We start from the raw sequence: 14,781 nt of genomic DNA, 5'->3' as shown, positions 1-14,781 counted from the left end.
ATATGTAGATTATCGCTGAAAATAATAATTATATTACCTTTCCCTTCCTAGTAACTCTTAGTTTTCAAGTTTGTTAGAAATACGTATGAAAATTTTATTCGATAATGTTCATTGTATTAATTGTATGTGTCTCAATGTTGGCTGTCTGTCGAGTGTCTCATTGCATGTATAATAATGTATTTAATGGGCATACACTGTGCGGCATCTAATTTGTAATACTTTGATTGTGTTTAAAGCCAATTCGTTTTTATTTTTCGCCGTGCTGTCGTCAATTCTTTGGCTAATTTGATTCTCAAATCGGGGAGCAAAACAAGAATGTCTCTCTATTCCAAAAGCGAAGGAAAAGTAAGGAGGCCAAACATAATATCTTAGGGAGCTTAGAGTAGAGTATTTGGGATAGTGTACGAGTAGTTGAGTCGAATGCCTTGGCAGGGGAATCAATATTATATGTATTATATAATTGGATAAAACACTTTACGTACTGTACGATTGAATGCGACATACCAAAGGAGATTTCCAATAAAATCGAATTCAAATAGGGCCACTCTTCTACGGCTAAACTAATTTCAACTGCGATTAAATATAACCTAATTATTAATGCTCTGGCGCAGCTTCTGGGGATCCTGGTAGTGCGACGATGACGATATGACCGAGGGATGCTGGGGCGGTGGAAAGCACCGCACATGCTCCACATTTGAGCCCTCGCCGTCGCCGCCCTTCAGATATTTGTTGAGAATGGAGAAGATTTGTGAGTTTAATACTTGGAACCGACGAATCCGATCCACCATTCGCTTGAGTTGCTAAAATGGGATATAGTTGATTATCTTTTGGTTATAAATTTCAAAGCCTTCTTAACTTACAATGCCCTTGACGTCCTCATCTTTCCCATCCACGCGCTGCACCCGCAGAATGTGGTAGCAAAAGTCCAGAGCCTCGAAGCGCCGCTGCTGACCGAGCAGCACGATCATGACGCAGCCCGCCCAGTTGAGACCCTCGCCGAAGAGCTCCTCAATGGTGTATTCGGTGCCCCTCACTGGAATGCAATAGACGAACTGCAGCGCTGACCAGAGGCGATGGAACTCGGAGCACTCGTCCACATGGATTATCCCATTGGCCGGCGGAGGACCACACCACACCGGATCATCGAGATAGCTTTTCACCCGGTTGAGGATGACCTCGAAGATGCTGAGGCCACAGCACAGGCGTTCGCGTGTCAGCAAGTCTCCCTCGCGCGCAATCATGGCTTGCTGTGGGTGCAGTTTTTGGTTAGTTAATTGTGAAGAATTTAATAGGCAAAATGTTCACCTTTGCCGTGCCGATCTTCTCCACATTTGAGACTATCTGCAGATTGGCAAACTGGGCTTCCAGACGCTTTTGCTTGGCCTCCGGCTTCTCGTTCTCTGAAAGAGTTAAGAGTATAAGGTATGGAAAACAAATATAAATATAAATCTATACAAACCTTTGCAGAAAGGCCGGGGGAAAATGTTTTGAAAGAGGGCCGCGTGCAGCAGATCGCACACCTCCTCCTGGGAGAGCGCCTGTTCGATGAGCAGGCAGAAGATTATGCTGTTGCCGAACTCCCGGAACGACTGAAAGAGCTCTGTCTTGGCATCTGGATATTGCACGATGTCCGTGAGATGAGCCTGGTAGTAGCTCAGCACTCCTGGCGAGCCATATTCGCAACGGGGCAACTTGCATGACTTGGGCATGGCAATCATAAGCGTCTTGGTGAATTGCAAAAGGGAACCCTGAATCAGCGGCTTCACAATGTCTTTTAGAATGATATCCATGACGACTGCAATGCCCTGGTAGCCCAGCAAACGGCACATGGCATGGAAATGCGGCGATCCAACGAAGCCAGTGTACTGGCCATACTGCGTGGAATAGGCAGCGTTAAGCTGCTTCGAACCCCACAGGTAATAGTGCGACATTTGTGGCGGCTTCTCACGCTGAATGGCCTGCGACGACGACAGATTTACTTTGGTTCGAATGAAGCTAGAGGAAATAATGCTTATAAGTTATAAAGTCACAGAGGAGATGAGAAGTTAACCCACCGATTTGTGGCTGCGTTGTAGCAGTAATTCACCAGAAAGTCGTAGTTCAATTCCACAAAGACATGCAGTGTAATGCGGCCATAAGGAGCCAGCACATTATGATTAGCCTCCTTCACCATGCCATCAAAGTTGTCCAGGGCCAAGTATTTGCTTAGCAGCTTGTGGCAAATTCGATTCGCCTCCAGGAGACCTTCAAGTTCCTGAAAATGAGACATGTGAGAAACGAATTTTGGGTGGTTATTTTTAAAGAACTTACCACAATGCCGGTTATGTCGTTGCCCTCGAAGCGACTGATGGCCAATTCAATGCTCTTGTGCATGTTGGCATTTATGCGTTGTGTGATCAGTTTGTTCAAGTCAATAGAACGGCCTAAAAGCGAGATTAATTAAAGGTATATCTTATAGAAAATAAGATATATAATTTACTTACCCAACAGTTGCACATGTCGTTGTTTCAACAGGGTTTCATAGCGATTATTGCGTGGATACGACTGGAAATTGAAACCCAGAACCTCGCACTCCAGGCGGAAACGCTTGTCCAGGAAAATGCTGCCCGCCAACTGCTTGTAGTGGGCGAAAATCTGCTCGCTCAGCTTGTAGACAAACTGATCGAAGCACAGATTGACTTCGGCCTCCACCTCGTCGTAGAGGAACTGCTTGCGGAAGACGGTGAGGGCATAGTAAGCCGAATCGTTGTACAAGTCCAGGGGATACAAGACAAATCTGGGGAATAAAAATAGTTAGTATATATGAGTAACTACATCAACATCATCGCAAACCTTAAACGTCCTTAAAATCATCTCATTTCTTAAAAAAGCCCAAATTAAATTCAAATAATAAATACAAATGTATCTAATTCGACACCTTGAAAAACCCAAATTAATGTCAAAATGTAAATCCACAGATATAAAATAAAATGTATCTTAGCTGCTAGAGCTCTTAATCTTAGTTAGCTTATAGTTTTAAGTTGGCTTTATACAAGTAAATAAATAAATAAAATTCCAAATCTAAATTCAAATAATAAATAAAAATGTATCTAATTCGACACCTTGAAAAAACCCAAATTAAGCTCAAAATCAAAATTCACAATTATAAAAATAAAAATGTATCTAATTCGACACCTCAGATGAGCTGAAGGCCTTAGCTGCTAGAGCTCTTAGTCTTAGTTAGCTTAATGTTTTAACTTTAAGTATGCTTTATATAAATAAATAAATATATGAGTAACCAGCTATCTATCATCAACTCACTCCATCATCGAAGGCTCCTTCGTTTGCAGTATGTGATCGGTCAAAATCCACGGCATGGACATCTCAATCGGAAACTGAATGCGCTTCTCCATTGTGATCAGATCCTTGCACTCCTCGTTGTGCTGATGCCGCACCAAGCACTTGTTGACTTTCCGGCCCATGGTCATTTCCAGGTAGAACTCGCGGTACCACAGCTGCGAGAGATCGCAGCACTTCTGCAGCGTGTCGCTGAAGTTGAGCAGGTAGCTCCAGTAGAACGAGGTCTTGTGGAACGTGTCGATCTGCAGCAGGCAATTGCCGTCGATGTCCTTGCGCAGCGTGCGCTTGCCGCCGCTCTTGTCGGCAATCAGAGACTCCAGCATGGTGCGCACCATGTACAGCTGCGTGGAGGAGGGGCCCACGTTGAGACGCGGCACCTGGATGCGGAAGCCACCGTCGGGATCCTTCTTGCCCTTGGCGACCGGATCATCGGTGGGCTCATAGCCCTTCTGCCAATCCGCCGATGTCTCCCGCACCGACATGATGATGCTGCGGATCAGATCCTTCTTGTTCTTCACCGCCTTGCGCAGCGGTTCGCGGAGCGAGAGCTGCACAAAGTCCTGCAGCTCGGAGTAGATGTTGCGCCGGATGGCCTCGCACAGCACCGTCTCAATGCGAGCCATCAGCACCTGCAGGCCCTTGATCATGGCGATCACCTCGATGAGGGCGAACTTCTCCTCCGACGTGTAGTTGTAGCGCGTGGCCCGCTCGTACTCCTCGGCCTCCACGGGGCACTCCTTGTTCTGGTGGTGGTCCGTGGGATGGAGCAGCTTCCAGGAGTACAGCTCGGTGACCACGCTGGTCCACTCGGACAGCAGCTGCAGGCCACGGAGGGCCAAATCAGCGGTGATCCGATTCTCGGCATCCGAGGGATTCTCCTTGACGGTGGTCGTCACCTCATTCGTGTACCTCGCCAGCTCCGAAATGTACTTGACATGATCCTCGCGAATCTGGGGAAGGTGAACCATCAAATCCGCCTGGGGGCTGATGGCATTCGAGCTGGACAGCGGCCACTTGCTGGAGTCGAAGTGCTTGCTGCGCTTTATGTAGTTGAAGGGAGCGATCTGCATGTCGCCGAAGAGGGGAACCACCTCCAGGTTCTTGAAGATCCGATCGATGCGGTCCAGCCGGATCTTCTTCTTCTGATCCAGCTTGTTGATGTTGCACGCATCGCTGTCCATGAGGAACAGGCCAAAGCCCATGACCTTCACGAGCATGTGCTTCTCCTCGGGCGTCAAGTACATCTTGGTTTCGAACATGTGCACGCAGATGTTGACCACATCGGAGAGCAGGTCCTCGTAGCCCACGATCTTCTCCAGCGTGTCCTTGACGGTGTCGCGGATCTTGTTCTGCGTGGCCAGGAACATGGACAGATTCTGCGACTCCTGGAGGGTGTGCGAATCGGACATCACTTTCAAGAACTGCGCTGCACGCCGGTAAGTGGAGTAATCGTTCTTCACGCTGGACTTCATGTTCTTCAGCTCGTCCAGAACGGCGAACATGTTGATAAACTTGCCGAGGGTCAGTAGATACGCCTCGGATACGAAATCCTTGCGCTTCTCGGCGTGGCACAGGCGCTTCACCTCGCCGGAAAAGGCCTCGATGGCCTTGCGCTGGAAGTACATGAAGTTGAGCAGCTTGTTGACCTCCGGGGCCAGCACCTCCACCGTTTTCTCGTAGATCTCCACCCGGTTGGGCTGCTCATTCGACTTGGGCTGCGGGATGGCGCGGGAGCAGCAGCGCCAGGTGTACAGCATGACTGCATGCTTCTGCCCCTCATCCAGGAGCACATTCTACAGGGAAAGGGAGGTAGCTGAATGAGTAATCCTTTAGAGATAAGACGGATAAGGTAACTCACCAGATTCGCGTGCGTGGTGGCCTCCTCGATGTACTTGGCGATGCCCGTGACGAATCCATTGCGATCCTCAAAGTTCGTATCGAAGTTTGCCTTGTAGATAATCGAACAGGGCTGCGCCTCGATGCAGGGCTGCTCGTCGGGCAGCGAGAGCTCGTCCAGCACCTCCACATTGGACAGCGCGTCGGCTAGCGTTATCTTCTCCGTCATCCTGGGCTCCTTTGCATGCCTCCAGCAGCGCGAAAGGGGGAAAAATTAACAAGGCGGGGCCACAAATTCAATGGACACAAGATTTTTTCTGCACAAATACAACACGAATCACGATGCCATTCGCATGGGTGCGTTGACACGGCGAAATTTAGCCCCTTTTTGCTTAGTTGAGTTCTAAACCAAGGTTTGAGTATTGGGAAGAAATAGGTTCTTGCATTGGGTGAGTGCATCTTATGCTCCCACCGTGGTTGTTGTCTTGGACATTGTTATGTGACCGTTTTCCGATAAATTTTAGTATTTATTGAAATCGAAATTTGGTATCTAACTTATTTATGCTCCGACCGTGGTTGGTGTCTTAGCTATTGCGGTGTGCCCGTTTTCCGACCAATTTCTAGTATATTTTAAAATCCAAATTTGGTATCTAAAAAGGAGATTTCCCTGGCGGTCCACCCACGGTCCTACAAATAATTCGGCGTCTGCGGTTCCGTTCTGAGAATTCCGCGTTTTTTTAAATTCATTTTCCGTTGCGAGTAGACCATATTCCAGCAAGATGTCGATGTTTTGGGGTAAGTTGAACAAAGGGGACTCAGGGATTCCCATCCAGAAGTGGTAAAGGCCCCCCGGGATGCACTATCACCCCGTATAACACGCCATCCCCGCAGCCACGTGCTTGCGCTTGATTTGCCGGCAGCGTGGAGCGGCGCCATTTGTAGGCCCATGTAAACCATGATTTTCCCTGTTTAATGTCCTTGCCAGGATTGAACATGAAGCCCGAGCGCAAGTACTCGCAGACGATCATCAAGTCGTTCCACATTTCCGGCGTCGCCCTGGACAAGGGCCAGGAGGCCAAGTTGTATCTGGCCGCCGAGAAGCAGGAGTACATCGTGGCCACCGTGACCAAGGCCATTCCCCAGGTGGCCCTGGACCTCAACTTCAGCAAGGGCGATCGCATCATGTTCTACACTGCAGGTGAGCATTAAATGGGCTTCCATATTCAAAGGGCTTCTCTATAATCCCATAAAATCAATCATAATCCACAGGTGACGCCAGCGTTTCTCTGCTGGGCTACTTGCACGACATCGATTCGGAGGATGAGGACGATGAGGAGTTCACCCTCGAGAAGCTGCTGAAGGGCAAGGAGGGCAAGAAGAGCAAAAAGGCGCAGCAAGAGGATGAGGAGGAGAGCGGCGAGGAGGAGGAGGAAGAGGGCGATTCGGACGAGGATAGCCAGCTGATTGGCGAATACGAGTCCTTCCTCGAGAACGGAGGCGATGAGGATGACGACGAGAGTGGAGAGGAAGAGGAGGACGATGACGAGAGTGGTGAGGAAGAGGAGGAGGACAGCGACGACTCCGAGGCGGAGGAGGAGCAGCCCAAGGCCAAGGTGGCCAAGCTGTCGCCCGCTGCCGGCGGAAAGAAGGCCGGCAAGGAGCAGAACGGCGTGGCCAAGAAGGAGGAGGCCAAGCAGCAGCAGCAAAAGAAGAAGGAGAAGCCCGAGGCCAAGAAGGAGCAGCCCAAGGCCAAGGAGCCGAAGGCCAAGCAGCCGGCTGCCGGAGGAGAGCGAACCCTCTCCGGCGGCGTGAAAGTGGTGGATTCAGTGGCCGGCAAGGGCGACGAGGCCAAGCCGGGCAAGCGCGTCTCCGTCTACTACATCGGCCGGCTGCAGTCGAACAACAAGACCTTCGACAGCCTGCTGCAGGGCAAGCCCTTCAAGTTCGCCCTGGGCGGCGGCGAGGTGATCAAGGGCTGGGACGTCGGTGTCGCCGGCATGAAGGTGGGCGGCAAGCGCCGCATCACCTGCCCCCCGCACATGGGCTACGGCGCACGCGGAGCTCCGCCCAAGATCGGACCCAACTCGACACTCGTCTTCGACGTGGAGCTGAAGGCTGTGCACTAAATCGCACGGAATCCATCCTAACCACATCATATATAGACTCGTAATCATGTAGCCATTAAGTATCCGCGTCGTACAACTTGATAAAATGTTAAATAAACCACTGTTTTTCCACGCTGTTCATAAATCAACCGGTTTTGAACCAATTGTATTTATTTGGTGGTGGCTTTTGCTAGCCTAGGTGCTCTTATCGGACTGGAGTACCTCCGTAAGTCGTTTCGGCATGGAGTCGATCAGTTTTTTGGTCTCCTCTGGAGTGATTTTTTCCCATTCCTTGATTATTACATTCTTGAGCATCGTACAACTTGATAAAATGTTAAATAAACCACTGTTTTTCCACGCTTTTCATAAATCAACAGTTCTTTTGTAACAATTGCATTTATTTGGTAGAGGTTTTTGCTAGCCTAGGTGCTCTTCTCGGACTTTTCAGGGGAACCCACAGAGAGAAGCGGCTCCGATTGGAGTTTCCAGTGCTCCAGGACGTAGGGCAGCCGCTCGCTGGGATCCGTGCTCCAGTGGTGCAGGCGGCACTTCAGACGCGCCTGCTCCAGCTTGTTGATGGTCACGGTGCAGTAGAAATCCTTGCTCTCCTTCTTGAGATCGGGTCCCTCGATGCGCTCCTTGGGCAGTGTGATGCACTCCTCGCGGCAATGGAAGCCCGCCTTGCGCAGCGAGGCCTTGATGTGCCAGGGCTCGAGGACCCACGGCTCGTCCTTGTTCATAACCACCGCCAGGACAATGGACTCCAGCATGTTCACCGTTCGCTGGGCGTAGGCGGAGCTGTGCTTTACGGCCGACTTTTCCGCCTCCGTCTTGGCGTACTTGGCCACATTCTCCGGCGTATTGTAGGCCGCCAATCCGGGGAGCAAAAGCTTATTGTAGACGAAATGCGGCTTCATGGACACCACGTCGCCCTTGTCGCCGACGCCCTCGACGAAGGTCTTCAGCACCACCTGCATGTTGGGCCGCTTCTTGACCAACGTGTCCTCCACCAGCTCGTAGATGAAGTTCTTCGCCCGCATCCGGCGGGGCTTCTCGTTCGTCTTGTGCAGTGGCGGGTCATATTTGCGCTTCAGCACGAACGTGGTCTGTGGGGGGATTGGGTGATGAATGGGGGGACCTAGGGTTAGTGGAGTAGGATCTTACCCGCACTTGCTGCTGCAGGCTGGTGGCCGATTTAAGCAAATTTAACGGCGTTACGTAGATGTTCTTCAACATTTTCTTTTTGTATCACCTGGGCCGAAGAGTTGCCAGACTGCGCAGTTTATTAGAGTTGCCAGATAGTGTCAAATACTTAGGCGTGATTTTAAGAGACCACCTACCGTGGTTTGAAATTTAAAAATTTTGTTATATTTCACTTGAAGAAATTACTTTTTTGTAATTATGTTTTAGTAATTGCAAAATTAAGTTGAGAAAAGAAAGGAAGTTAGCTTTGGCAAGCTGAAGTTTATATACCCTTGCAGTTAAAATAAATACTTATGTTCAAACTTTTTCACTTTGCCTTCTTTGAGGTTCGCGCGAAAGAGAAAGGACTCTACGGGTCCTTATTTGCGACGTATTCCGAGCCTGTTGGGATCTGACCTCTTACTGGGTTATCAGATAAATGATTGTCTGGTTTTAAATTTAGTTTTTAAACTGTCAAAAATCAATTGGCCTACTTAAAAAAACAACGAAAATAACATTTGTTTCTATTATTTTTCCGATTATTTCTATGTAAGCCATAAGATAATAGTACTCCGATCCGGTCAGTATCGACAAAAATATATATGTATCGAATCAAAAATATATATGTATATTTTATATTCCAATATATTGGAAACTTAATCCTTAATCCAAATCAAAAAGCACTTAACACCGACTAAGTTTGTCCAATTTATTTACACAACCACAATCACATAATTTACAATCAGGCCTCGATGGTGTTCTGGATCCAGTCGACGTACTTCCCCACCAGGGTGTAAACTCCTGGCCAACCGGCCAGACCGCAGGGAGTTGGCCCGAAGGACACGACGCCCGCCAGGAAGTAGTAGGTATTCACCTTGTTGGTGTCCAGTCCGATCAGTGGTCCTCCGGAGTCGCCGCGACACGAGTCGACGCCCTCCTTGCCGCCGGCACACATCTGGGTGTCCTCCAGCAGGATCTCCTGGCTGCTGTAGACGTTCTGGCACTCATCCATCCTGAAACCCTCCACCGCCGCCTTCAGCTTCAGGTTGCTGGCCGACAGCTGCTCTGTCTTGCCCCAGCCGGCCACGTCCATGGTGATCCCATCGAAGGTCGCCGCCCGCAGATTGGCATCCAGGGGCAGGCAAATGGGACGCACAAAGTCGGTGTACTCCACCTGCTGGGCCAAACGCAGCAGGGCGATGTCGTTGACCTGGTTCTTGGAAGCCGGTATGTAGTCGGGATGGGGCACCGTCCGCTCCACGGGCACGTCCAGATGCGGTGGAGCGCAGTCCTTCATGCCACGCACATCCACCTCACAGTCGGGATCGGTGAAGGTGTCCCACTCGCCCAGGCGAACTCCGGTCAACCGCCAGTCGGTGGGCAGAGCCTTTCCATTCACGCAATGCGAGGCGGTGACCACATACCTCGTGCTGATCAAGGAGCCGCCGCAGTGATGACCCTTCTTCCCTTGGGCTATGGGATAAAATCCAAAAGGATGGGTTAGATTGCTCTACACACAAAAAAGCATGTTCCAGTAAAATCGATATGGCCATGTACATTTCATATCGTTTTTACATGAAGACTCTTTTCGACCAGGTCAAATTTACCTACCCGCATATCAATTTAAAATTGATCTTAAATAATGTAAAATCGATCTACGTTTAATATCGAGTTTTTTTGGGTGCACACAAAAAAAAGGATGTTCCCGTAAAATCGATATGGCCATGAAAATTTCAGGTCATGCAAAACCCATATCGTTTTTACATGAATACTCTCGACCAGGTCAAATTTACCTGGCTACATATTAAATTAAAATTGATCTTAAATAATGTAAAATCGATCTACGTTTCATATCGATTTTTTTGGGTCTACAGGATTACGGGATCCCCTTACCCTTTGTATATTCAATCAGCGCCATCCAGGGGAACTCGTCGATCTTGGTCTTCATTCCGCCGTAGATGCGATTGGACAGGATGTTGCCGCATTGTCCTGGCAGCGGAAGGAGGCTGGTGCTCGTGACATTCGGCTTCGGTGGTGGAGGCACCTCCGAGATGGTCTCCCTATAGCGATCAGGGCAGCAGATCAGCACCTTGCCATTCGTATAGCCGCACTGGCTGCGACTGAGGTATAAACGATCCGTGTCCCTCAAGGGGGAGGTGGTCAGGAGGCTATAGAGGTACTTGCAGTCCTCCAGGTGGATGCACAGAGCCCGCTCCCGGTTGGGCGTTATGCAGCGTCCATAGTTGGGCACCTGGGCCGCCTCGTTGGGGAAGTAGAACTCTGGAATTCCAGAGTAAATCAATGTAGCTTAACAATTTTTTCGTGCATAAATTAGGTCCGTTAGTTATAGAAGTACGGAAACAGGTTTTTAGAAACGATTTGTGAAGGCCCGCGGCAAAATAAATATATTTGCTTAAGCTTGTCATGCCCAGCAGATCTTGGCATCTTCTTCTATTTACTTACGGCCCGCCGATGATTTCGCCAAAATTCCCAGAAAGAGGCAAATGAATAAGAGCCTCAACATTTTCGTTACGCAAGCGGACAGGTTGGTCCTTTCTCAAGACGTCGTCAGTTTGATTTTGGGGCAATGGCAATGTTTTGTTTACTGCAATATTATAGATCGACCCCAGAAGCAGTTATCAAAATAAACGGCGCGATAATATGGATGATACAGGTAATAAAACGGAATTCCCACGGATCGGAGAGAAGTGGAGAGGCCTAAGCTGAGCTTGGCACACAACTGAATCTTATCTTTGGGGGGAATTCTCAGCTCAAGAGCTTTGTCGCAAGCTTTTCGGCGAGTCTCCAAATCAGATGTGATATGATATGAGGAGTGGTGGTTTTTGTAGAGGCTTCATTAATATTCTGTGTAATCAAGTCTTAATAATTGGCATTTTTTAATAAGTTTTTTTTAATGACACATGTTTTATGGCCATATAAAGTAGCTCCACCGTGAGACAAAATCCTTCAGTAATGACATTAGAGGACTACCAATTGAAGCGTAATAATGGAAAAGGATATACAAAATAATAATAAAATACAATATCAGTATAATTAGGATTGATCCGGATTTCGAAAGCTAACAATAAAATATATGAATGATAAGAAGACTATAAATTTAAATTAAAAATGTTGTTTATTAAGAAATTTAGTTAATTAAATAACTGGAGCTTCAATCTATATGACTAATGCAATAAAAACAGGTTTAGTAATTCAAATAATTATTAATATTACCATTCTCCCGCCTTTTGATTTAAAGTACAATTTGAATATTAACGGTCGCGTTGCCAACCATTACAGTATGACCAAAATCTGCCAATGTTTTTGCCATTTTTGGCACTCTGCTTTTAGCGGTACGCCCAGCTGGTCATTGTTTAATAACTTTTAAATGTCCGCAAATCAGTAACGTTTAATTAGCCCACGCTGCTGGAATTCACCTGTTGGCCCTGGAACTGCATCTCCCTAATTGGCTTCAAAAGTAAGTGCAATATTTACAGAGATTGCAAGATAAAGTGAACACATGTCTGGTGCACTATTTGCAGCTCATAACTAATTCAAAATGCGTTTCGTGCGGCGGGGAACTGTTCCCAAGATCCTATCTGGTTGCGTTGTAGTCGCACTCATGGTTACCCTGTACATTTTGAACGACGAGAGGGAACTGGATAAGAGCCTAAAGATGTATGTATAGTTGTGCGTCACACGCGTTTCGCGATATTGATTCTGGAATGTTTACTCACATATATACACCCTACCCTTTTCTGATAAAGCGAAATTATCGAGCGCTCCATAAGATCGGCGGTGAATCAGGGCGAGTGCCGCCATCCCCATCTTCCCCTGGACAATCCGGACATCATGAAGTTCTACAAGCCGGTGGAGCGCATCAACTGCGGCGAGGGAATGGACTGGGTGATGTGCGAGGTGGGATTTTATATAGGATCCTATAGAATCACCCTGCTAACTCCTCCTCCTCCCACAGAAATCCATTTGCTTTGTACGACCGGAGATCGCCTCCAGCCACGAGGATGTCATCTGCTCCTACACGGACATCATCCGCAAATCCGACTATAAAGTGCGCTTTGGGCGCACGCTGCGTTTGAAGGAGCCCTATGTCCTGCAGGCCAGCGACTTTGTCAAGGTGGCTTGCAAATCCTCCAATGGCGAGAGGTGACTATCCTCCTACTTCCACCGCAGTTTATAATGTATTTTATCCCTTTCCAGTTGGTTTGGCATGGCCCATGGCATTCGGGATACCGTCCAACGACCGCTGGCTGCCAATTTCTCACCCAATCTGGCTGTCCTGCCGCCCGAGGCTGTCGCCCAGGCTCAGCAGCAAATGCAGGATGTGCCCACGGCCTCGTTCTACAATGTCCTCATGTTTGGCTTCGATTCGTTGAGTCGCAACGCCTTTATGCGCAAGTTGCCGCGAACCTACGAGTATCTCACCCAGCAGCTGGGCGCCACCGTCCTCAAGGGCTACAATATCGTGGGCGATGGCACGCCGCAGGCCTTGGTGCCCCTGCTCACGGGTTTCACCGAACTGGAGCTGCCGGAGACGAGGAAGCGACTGTCCGGCGCCGGCAGCGTGGACTCGTATCCCATGATTTGGCAGGATTTTGCCCGTCTCGGCTATATGACGTCGTTCAACGAGGATCTGCCCAATGTGGGCACTTTTACCTACCGCATGACGGGCTTTGAGAACCAGCCAGTGGACCATTACCTGCGCACCTACTACATCCAGGCGGAGCACATGGCCGCCGAGAGTCAGCCAAACTGCATTGGCCACCAACCGGATCATCTCACCATGCTGGAGTATACGAAAAACGTATGTGGTTATCTCAATTCATCTTCCACTTAATTGATAATTTTCCTTTACAGTTTATGCTCAAGTATCGCGATGCCCCGCGCTTTGTCTTCAGCTTCCATGGCGGCTTGTCGCACGACTCCATCAATCTGGTGGGAGCAGCGGATGATGACGTGCATGACTGGCTGGTGGCGCTCAAGGAACGATCGCTGCTGGACGACACCATCCTCATCATGATGGCCGATCACGGCAATCGATTTGCCGAGGTGCGCGCCACACTGCAGGGAAAACAGGAGGAGCGACTGCCTTTCTTCAGCTTCACCTTTCCCGAGTCGTTCAAGAAGCGCTTTCCGCTGGAGTACAAGAACTTCCTGGCCAACGAGAACCACCTGACCACGCCATTCGACATACATGCTACTTTAAAACACATTATCCGTAAGAATGGAGGTTCTTAGCCTACAAAAGAAACTAATTCCTGCTTTTATACAGAACTACAAACGGCTAACGATCAATTGGGAGAGATGAACGATCTGAGAACTGATCCCAGCAAGCCCAGCGTTCACATCTCTGAGCTAGCGAGAGGACGCGCCATGTCGCTTTTGGATCCCATTCCGAGCAACCGATCCTGTGCGGATGCCTACATAGAGCCACATTGGTGTGCCTGCCTGAATTGGCTGCCTTTGCAGTTGAACGACACCCGCTACTCGGGCATTATTCTCAAGGCGGCACAAAGCATTGTCAATGCCATCAATTTGGCCACCGTGGAGCAACGCACGCTCTGTGCTCCTCTGCAGGTAGGTGATCCAGATTAATATCATTTAATATCTGATTAAATATATCCCTAATCCCTCAGCTTCTTCGCGTCAATTGGGCGCTACGCCTGCAGCCGCACAAGGAGCTGCTGCAGTTCAAGACGAACAGCGACCGCGACGGCTTCCTGGCGGACATGACGGGCCAAACGGTGGTCCGGGATGAGATGTACCAGCTGCAGGTGGTGACGCTGCCCGGCGAGTCGCTGTTCGAGGCGAGTGTGGCCTACAGCCTGCATACGTTTAGTGCCACCACCAAACTCACGGACATTTCGCGTGTCAACAAGTACGGAAATCAGGCCCGGTGCATTTACGATCGGGATCCCGAACTGCGGAAGTACTGCTATTGTCGCGACTAAATTGCGCACAAAGAATCTAGTCCGAAACCATAGAACTGCTAAGCAATCAACTCGAATATAGATTTTTGCACTGTTTTCGAATTGTTGTAATTGTCGTAGTTGTTAAGAGGTTTTTCCACTAACTCCCAAAGAATATAGTCACTGTCTCTCTTAGGTTAAAAGATCTGCCTCAGTTTGTAATATAGGTTCCTTTAATCCACATTAGTATTCTGGTAATAAAAATACCTTTTGTATGGGTGAAGAAAATAAAAATGTCAATTTATGACAAAAATAATTCCCTTTTTTAGAATTATTATAGCTTGGTCTTACTTACTATTACCAATTAAATAGAACATTCTTCGTCATTCCAT

General features: G+C 48.6%; 5 protein-coding genes across 5 annotated transcripts; 2 read left to right on the top strand and 3 right to left on the bottom strand.

The window, feature by feature from the left end:
• Window positions 1-69: 69 nt before the first annotated feature.
• Cyfip (Cytoplasmic FMR1-interacting protein Sra-1) lies at window positions 70-5,531 on the bottom strand. Its single transcript, XM_017153619.3, has 9 exons — window positions 5,198-5,531; window positions 3,301-5,132; window positions 2,484-2,776; window positions 2,311-2,423; window positions 2,055-2,254; window positions 1,460-1,995; window positions 1,306-1,400; window positions 861-1,247; window positions 70-800 (listed from the first exon to the last, which is right to left on the bottom strand). The coding sequence occupies exons 1-9, from the start codon at window positions 5,402-5,404 to the stop codon at window positions 588-590; spliced, it is 3,876 nt and encodes a 1,291-aa protein (XP_017009108.1). The 5' UTR covers window positions 5,405-5,531; the 3' UTR covers window positions 70-587.
• A 285-nt stretch (window positions 5,532-5,816) lies between these two features.
• On the top strand, window positions 5,817-7,425 carry Fkbp39 (FK506-binding protein 39kD). Its single transcript, XM_017153814.3, has 3 exons — window positions 5,817-5,970; window positions 6,161-6,373; window positions 6,445-7,425. The coding sequence occupies exons 1-3, from the start codon at window positions 5,955-5,957 to the stop codon at window positions 7,299-7,301; spliced, it is 1,086 nt and encodes a 361-aa protein (XP_017009303.2). The 5' UTR covers window positions 5,817-5,954; the 3' UTR covers window positions 7,302-7,425.
• A 232-nt stretch (window positions 7,426-7,657) lies between these two features.
• Window positions 7,658-8,603, bottom strand: mRpL9 (mitochondrial ribosomal protein L9). The gene is made up of 2 exons (XM_017153815.3): window positions 8,445-8,603; window positions 7,658-8,386 (listed from the first exon to the last, which is right to left on the bottom strand). The coding sequence occupies exons 1-2, from the start codon at window positions 8,514-8,516 to the stop codon at window positions 7,703-7,705; spliced, it is 756 nt and encodes a 251-aa protein (XP_017009304.2). The 5' UTR covers window positions 8,517-8,603; the 3' UTR covers window positions 7,658-7,702.
• A 554-nt stretch (window positions 8,604-9,157) lies between these two features.
• Window positions 9,158-11,190, bottom strand: ea (easter). The gene is made up of 3 exons (XM_017153489.2): window positions 10,926-11,190; window positions 10,356-10,742; window positions 9,158-9,935 (listed from the first exon to the last, which is right to left on the bottom strand). Exons 1-3 carry the CDS (start codon window positions 10,984-10,986, stop codon window positions 9,205-9,207), a joined length of 1,179 nt encoding a protein of 392 aa, XP_017008978.2. The 5' UTR covers window positions 10,987-11,190; the 3' UTR covers window positions 9,158-9,204.
• A 621-nt stretch (window positions 11,191-11,811) lies between these two features.
• Window positions 11,812-14,705, top strand: LOC108065643 (uncharacterized). The gene is made up of 8 exons (XM_017153716.3): window positions 11,812-11,940; window positions 12,005-12,140; window positions 12,230-12,380; window positions 12,439-12,626; window positions 12,681-13,284; window positions 13,338-13,698; window positions 13,753-14,057; window positions 14,117-14,705. The coding sequence occupies exons 2-8, from the start codon at window positions 12,022-12,024 to the stop codon at window positions 14,429-14,431; spliced, it is 2,043 nt and encodes a 680-aa protein (XP_017009205.2). The 5' UTR covers window positions 11,812-11,940; window positions 12,005-12,021; the 3' UTR covers window positions 14,432-14,705.
• Window positions 14,706-14,781: the final 76 nt, after the last annotated feature.

The sequence above is a fragment of the Drosophila takahashii genome, chromosome 3R (assembly GCF_030179915.1).
Source record: "Drosophila takahashii strain IR98-3 E-12201 chromosome 3R, DtakHiC1v2, whole genome shotgun sequence".
Classification (NCBI taxonomy): Eukaryota; Metazoa; Arthropoda; class Insecta; order Diptera; family Drosophilidae; genus Drosophila; species Drosophila takahashii.
The sequence above is the reverse complement of the archived record's forward strand: the minus strand, read 5'-3'. Positions and strand labels throughout refer to the sequence as shown.

What these genes read in the sequence shown, in the direction of transcription:
- Cyfip (XM_017153619.3), bottom strand. Translation starts at nt 5,404, where the DNA reads ATGACGGAGAAGATAACGCTAGCCGACGCGCTGTCCAATGTGGAGGTG. An exon ending in CCACCACGCACGCGAATCTG is followed by an intron (nt 5,133 to 5,197) that starts GTGAGTTACCTT and finishes CTTTCCCTGTAG; the next exon opens with AATGTGCTCCTGGATGAGGG. An exon ending in ACGACATAACCGGCATTGTG is followed by an intron (nt 2,255 to 2,310) that starts GTAAGTTCTTTA and finishes TCTCATTTTCAG; the next exon opens with GAACTTGAAGGTCTCCTGGA.
- Fkbp39 (XM_017153814.3), top strand. An exon ending in CATCATGTTCTACACTGCAG is followed by an intron (nt 6,374 to 6,444) that starts GTGAGCATTAAA and finishes CATAATCCACAG; the next exon opens with GTGACGCCAGCGTTTCTCTG.
- mRpL9 (XM_017153815.3), bottom strand. Translation starts at nt 8,516, where the DNA reads ATGTTGAAGAACATCTACGTAACGCCGTTAAATTTGCTTAAATCGGCC. An exon ending in GCCTGCAGCAGCAAGTGCGG is followed by an intron (nt 8,387 to 8,444) that starts GTAAGATCCTAC and finishes ATCCCCCCACAG; the next exon opens with ACCACGTTCGTGCTGAAGCG.
- ea (XM_017153489.2), bottom strand. Translation starts at nt 10,986, where the DNA reads ATGTTGAGGCTCTTATTCATTTGCCTCTTTCTGGGAATTTTGGCGAAA. An exon ending in GGCGAAATCATCGGCGGGCC is followed by an intron (nt 10,743 to 10,925) that starts GTAAGTAAATAG and finishes CTGGAATTCCAG; the next exon opens with AGTTCTACTTCCCCAACGAG. An exon ending in GCTGATTGAATATACAAAGG is followed by an intron (nt 9,936 to 10,355) that starts GTAAGGGGATCC and finishes TTTATCCCATAG; the next exon opens with CCCAAGGGAAGAAGGGTCAT.
- LOC108065643 (XM_017153716.3), top strand. Translation starts at nt 12,022, where the DNA reads ATGCGTTTCGTGCGGCGGGGAACTGTTCCCAAGATCCTATCTGGTTGC. An exon ending in TGGACTGGGTGATGTGCGAG is followed by an intron (nt 12,381 to 12,438) that starts GTGGGATTTTAT and finishes CTCCTCCCACAG; the next exon opens with AAATCCATTTGCTTTGTACG. An exon ending in AAATCCTCCAATGGCGAGAG is followed by an intron (nt 12,627 to 12,680) that starts GTGACTATCCTC and finishes ATCCCTTTCCAG; the next exon opens with TTGGTTTGGCATGGCCCATG.